Raw genomic sequence first — 5,699 nt, 5'->3', positions numbered from 1 at the left:
CAGACAGATTTACAGACAGATTTGGTTTATATTACAGACGAATTTTTGGTTATCGACGAAATTACCGACGGATTTTGTCCCTCTGTAAAAGCCTCGTCGAAAATTATTTACCGACAAATTCTTTTCCGTCGGAAAATTACCGACGGATTTTTACCAGTTACCGACGGATTTTTCCTCTGTAAATTCTCCATCCATTTCCCGAAGCCGACGAACTTTTCGACGGATTTTCTGTCTGTAATTACAGACGGATTTTCTGACAGATTTTTCGTCGGTAATTGGAACCTTGGAAAACCATTCCAAACTTTAAATACAGACAGAAAATTCGTCTGTAAATCTGTCGGTAAAGTAAAATATTTTTTTTTATTTTTCCATTGCAAAATAAATTTATTTTCATACAAAATAAATATAAATTTAATAAATACAAATTTTTATCTAATTTGTATTCGAATATTTATAATATTTCAAAAAATAAACAAATTCATCGTATTATCAAACTAAAAGAAAATATTATAAACAAACAAGTCAATATAATTCAAAATATAAACAATATGTATTGATACATCAACTATAATAATAAATAACAACCATACATCAACAAAGTTTATTGAGTAAATTAAAAGTCGTTAATGGGTATCCAAAGGGCTCTAAATAATTTTTCTCATATTAGTAAATTAAAAGATCTATGCTGCAAGCAACTCCTATTCAATTTCCTAACTCATTTGAACAATTTTCGCTGCTCTAATAATTAACTTGTAATAGAGGATTCATTAGATGAAGTTGGTGAAGGAGATCCTGTGTTAATTCCACTTATCTCATCTGTAAAATTCACTTCACTTGCTCTTTCTGCTGCTACTGCTTCTTCTTCATCATCCCAGCATTCCTCACAACTTTCTGGACTATGCTACATGAACCTGTTACAGCTCACCTTCATACTCACCATCAAACTTTTATGTTATTAAGACATCTGAGACCACTTTTTATCTTTAGAATTTGATGATAAGCTTAAATGCTTCATAATGGATATAACCTTTTATATTACATATAGTTCTGAAAAATATGGAAATTAAATAATGCTATATATGTCAGAGATTTTTTATATGTATGTATAACTGTGTCTATATAATCTTCTATGATATATATCTATATGAATGAAACACCAAGGTTAATAAGCACTAGAAAAATATTAGTAATTATTTGTATCTGTAAGCTAATCATACAAGGAATAAATATTAAGAGGTCCTTTGGAGTTTAATTTATGTGGAACTGATCATAATAGATTTCATGACATGTACCAAAGTTCACTCAGCTATATATCAGCAATGGTAGGTGGAAACAAAGTAACAAACCCAATATAGAAACCAAATTCAATGCAAGTCACTTCATTCTTGCTTCCATCAAACATCTTCATCTTCAACTTAAGTTCAAAAAACCATTTTATTATTTTTACCCTTTCAAACCATCTTCAATCTAAATCCAAAAACCATTTATTTCAGAAAAAAAATAAATAAATAAATCTTATCCCAGTACTATTACAATTTTCTAAGTTCTTCCAAAAAAATCATTGCTTTGTCTAGTGTTTGACAAAAATTAAAACTGTGAATCCATTCCTTTAACAGCAACTAACTGACCCTTCTATATAATTATATTATTGCAAATATTGTTTAAAATGGAGGATTGAAAATTTGTTATGTCAGTTAGTCAACCAAAATTGTACAGACATAGTTTATTAGAATGCAAAACAAATTCAATAAAAATTCCAGGAGCAAAAGCATCAACCAAATTTGGAGATGAAGCATACAGGATTTGAATATAAAAGCCACTGGAAGTATATCCTACTTCATAAAGGAGTACAAATTACCTTTGTGAAGAAGAGTCTCTCTGCACGTTGCTGAATGGTAACACCAGTCTTAAGTACTAATGCTGCAAGTGCCTAGAAAACTAGAAAAAAGGACACATGATGAGAACACTAGAAATAACTGAAACCAAAGAATGCCAATGAAAGATACTCAACATTGCCTGTCATTAAGTTCATTATATTTTAATACTAATTTCATTTTCTGACACAAAATTAATGCTCATAGATGTCATTCATTAGCATATAAAGATCAGCAACCTACTGACAATGCTAAGATAATTTAAAAAACTAATTTAACATAAGAAAGCCCAAGTCATTAGCAATGCTAATTTCAATGCAATAACATATGGGAGAATAATCTTGTTGTTACCTCGTTCTCAACAAAGGAACTCAAATCACTCTCAAGAAGATTAATTTTTTCCAGTAAATTCTCCTGTAGAAAAAGGTATGTCAGAATTAGACCTTCAGCCAACTTCCATTAAAAAAATAAGAGCATGAAATGACAAAGTTGATGGAGCAATTTGTACCACTTTAAGGCTCAAAATTTCTTTTTCACTCAGCACGCTTGGTTTCTTCCATCAATCCAACCTGAAAAGTGAAAACAATACAGGAAATGAATTATCTTAACAACTAGTTCTTAAAATTCGATGCTCGTAAGTTTTAGAAGTGAAAAATAATTCTCAAGCCATTCACCTCTTTTTGAAGTAAGGAACTCTTCTCATTCTCTAACTGTGCAATTCTCATTTCCAAACCAATTCTCAAGCCATTCACCTCTTTTCTGAGGTTATGGAAGAGACCTATAGATATAAAAAATATATATAATGTACATGAAAAATTCCAAGACAAACAACATCATTTGCTGAATGATATTCTACCTTCAAAATTTTTTATATTTACAATGACTCCTATAGTTTGTATATTATATACTCTTAAGCCAATGGTTCATTGCAGAAGATACATCCTATTTTGTATATTGAAAACTGTGATAGCTTCAAATTCGTGAAACAATGTATCTGAGATTGGTGGCCTCAAACAAAGGGCAAAAAATTGGGTGTGTTATGAGAGCCAGCCTTTTATGTTTCTAACCTCTTTGAGCTTCATCACAAGTTCTTCACGCTCAGCTTCTACCTCAGCATATTTAAGGCTCATGTGGAAGTACCGCTCTTGAATATCACTTAACTCTGCCTCTAGCATTGATTTTATACGTTCAAATTTTTCTTTTGTCACAAGTTCTCCTTCCCCCATTGATTTTATTGAACCATTTGCATGGCCTTGGGATCTGCAAGTTCATAAATAGAAGGAAGTAGATTATATATAATATAGTATTAACCTATTAACCATAGTTATATAATATACTTATGGCGCCAGAAATTAGTTCATGTGAAAAACTATCTAAATTCAATTCTTATAAGGCACTAAAAAAATTCTTTTCCAATCAATTTTTCTATTGGAAACAACATAGAAAGGTGATAATTAATCACAGCTTATCAACTCAAGGCTCCTAGTATTTATTGACAAACTTCATGCCAAAGGCACAAACTGTTCCTCTAACCTATTAAGTTGACCTTCATGTATGTTATTCGTTTTTGTAGCTTTTGCAAGAGAACTATCAAGTGATGACTGAATCTTTGATACTGGATCTATTTCTACAGCATTAATACTTTCATCAAGAATTCCAGGTTCAGTTTCCACTTCCACCTATTAAGAGAAAGGAGATATGAAACAAAAGATCAGAAAGGCATTATTTCAGTGAAAATGCAACCACTTGATATGGCCAGCAAAATTAAAATTATGAACTATACATTGTAATATTGGACTAGGATATAGAATAGAATGAAGTAAGTATTCAAAACGTACCTCACTCTGATTTTTGCTACTATAGCGAAGGTCCAGTTGATCTTTCATGTTTTCTCTCTCATTTTTCAAAGTAGATGGTTTTTTCCTGGTACTATAGTATGGAATGGCATTCTTCACTGCAGAATTCTGTGAAATAAAAATGAAAACAAATTAATAGACATACAATGCAACAATGCCATGAGTTATTATTAGAGAAAAATAAAAAAACAAGCCATGAGCATTGCAATGTTAACCCCTCTATAAGCAAGATATAATCACAAACAGTTACAATGCATAGCCCTGAAAAGAAGAATCTAACCTGCAGTAACAGTTTCACTGCTTGAAAATCTAACCAGAGAAGATTCTAATCGCTGCACTTCCTAAAGAAAAAAATCATTCAAAATTAAATTGAAACAGGGAATGAATAAATAAATAAATACATAAGCCGTTTTGAAAGAAAAGCTAGGGTTCGAAGAGACAGACAAGTTTACAAAGTGAGAGTAAGATTGATAATGTTGTTGCTAGGGTTTGTTGGTTTGTTTAGTGTGTAATAGTTTCGATTCCTGAAGCCATACCTGAACAGCACAGGAACTATGATTTCAAATGAGAAGAATTCAAAAATTGAAAGCCATGCAAAACCATACCTGAACCGGTGGATGAAGATGACCAACGAATGGCCATTGCTGTCAGTGATGAGATCGTGGACGGAGCGATGGAGAGAGCGACGGCGGTGAAAGAAGCTCCTATGATGGAGAGAGCGTGGACGGAGAGAGGAAGAAGCTCTGAGAGGATAGGATATGAGAGGATATGAAGAAGCTCCTATGACAGAGAGTGTGGAGTGTGAGTGCATCGAGAGGATAGGATGTGAGTTAGGGTTAACTTAATATTTTTGACGGAAAATTTTAAATTACAGACGGATTTTTCCGTCTGTAATAATTTAATAAAATGAAGCGTTTTGCCCTTTTAATTACAGACGGATTTTCCGTCTGTAACCATTTCCCACGAAAAAAAAATAATTTTTCTGACGGAATTATTGACGGATTCTTTTTTCCGTCTGTAATTTATGCTAATTCATTTTTTTGGTTTTTGGACAAAAAATCCCTCTAAAATTCTGTTTGTATTTTCGTGGGATAAAATCTGTTGGAAATATCCGTCTGTAATAATTCTCTAAAAAGAATTTGTATTGGAGAGTTAACAATCCATATATAATAAGGAAAAAGTTTGGTAACCAAAAATTTTCAGCCATAATTACTCAAAACTTTCCATAATTTACTTTATTTACATCACTTAATAATAGTTTTATTTTTTATCCCACTCTCTTATCATTCCACTTATCATAGTCTTATCAACTCCACTTATTAATCATATATTAATTATAATATCATATCTCTTACTATTAGATTTTTAATTTAATTTTTATAATTTTTGCAAAGAATTATTACATTTTAATGGATAATAATGCGATTGAGAGATGTTAGGGATTTGATTTGAGAGAAACTGAAATTGATTTTGGAAAGAACATTAATGACATCAAAAATGCAGCAAAATAATAGGTGATAAGGATGATAAGTGATAAGGAGATAGGTGATAAGGAGGATAACTGATAAGGAGGTATATGTCACTTTCTTATTAAGAGAATGAAAATTTTTATGTGACATTTTTATATTGTAATTATTTTCTGGCTACCTAACATTACCCATATAATAATCGATTTGCTACTAAGCTACTGTGAAATGAATAGTTGATATACTGAAACGAGGATTAAGTGAAATTTGAACACACTAAGTATATCTATATACAATGCTACTAAACTTGTAGATAATGTATATCTTTAATAGAGATCATATTTGACTATTAAGGGAGATGATGTTTTGGAAATGTATAAAATAGAGTACATCTTTTAAGTACCATGAATTTCTTTAGTTCTTTTGGGGATTTATTGTTAATATGAAGCTGCATGTATGATGAATTTTGATCGCTTTAACATTAATTATATATTATTCTTATT

General features: G+C 31.1%; 1 protein-coding gene across 6 annotated transcripts; it reads right to left on the bottom strand.

The window, feature by feature from the left end:
- Positions 529-4,557, bottom strand: LOC107643489. 6 transcript variants are annotated; one of them, XR_002362689.1, is made up of 10 exons: positions 4,336-4,557; positions 4,175-4,282; positions 4,011-4,071; positions 3,713-3,838; positions 3,408-3,553; positions 2,942-3,134; positions 2,549-2,652; positions 2,383-2,443; positions 2,226-2,288; positions 529-1,938 (listed from the first exon to the last, which is right to left on the bottom strand). XR_002362689.1 is itself a non-coding variant. In XM_016347159.2 (8 exons), the coding sequence occupies exons 3-6, from the start codon at positions 3,758-3,760 to the stop codon at positions 2,408-2,410; spliced, it is 423 nt and encodes a 140-aa protein (XP_016202645.1). In that variant the 5' UTR covers positions 3,761-3,838; positions 4,011-4,071; positions 4,336-4,557; the 3' UTR covers positions 529-1,938; positions 2,226-2,288; positions 2,383-2,407. The 6 variants fall into 6 exon arrangements, 1 of the variants encoding a protein (XP_016202645.1); XR_002362688.1 differs by having other exon boundaries at positions 4,175-4,266; positions 4,336-4,556; XR_002362690.1 differs by lacking the exon at positions 4,175-4,282 and having other exon boundaries at positions 592-925; positions 1,859-1,938; positions 4,336-4,556.

The sequence above is a fragment of the Arachis ipaensis genome, chromosome B05 (assembly GCF_000816755.2).
Source record: "Arachis ipaensis cultivar K30076 chromosome B05, Araip1.1, whole genome shotgun sequence".
Classification (NCBI taxonomy): domain Eukaryota; kingdom Viridiplantae; phylum Streptophyta; class Magnoliopsida; order Fabales; family Fabaceae; genus Arachis; species Arachis ipaensis.
The sequence above is the reverse complement of the archived record's forward strand: the minus strand, read 5'-3'. Positions and strand labels throughout refer to the sequence as shown.

Bases quoted from the DNA above. Each gene is read 5' to 3' on its own strand.
- LOC107643489 (XM_016347159.2), bottom strand. From the start codon at position 3,760: ATGAAAGATCAACTGGACCTTCGCTATAGTAGCAAAAATCAGAGTGAG. The intron at 3,135-3,407 runs GTTAGAGGAACA...ATGAACTTGCAG, and splicing joins CATGAAGGTCAACTTAATAG to ATCCCAAGGCCATGCAAATG. The intron at 2,444-2,941 runs GTTAGAAACATA...TTCACTTTTCAG, and splicing joins TTGTGATGAAGCTCAAAGAG to GTTGGATTGATGGAAGAAAC.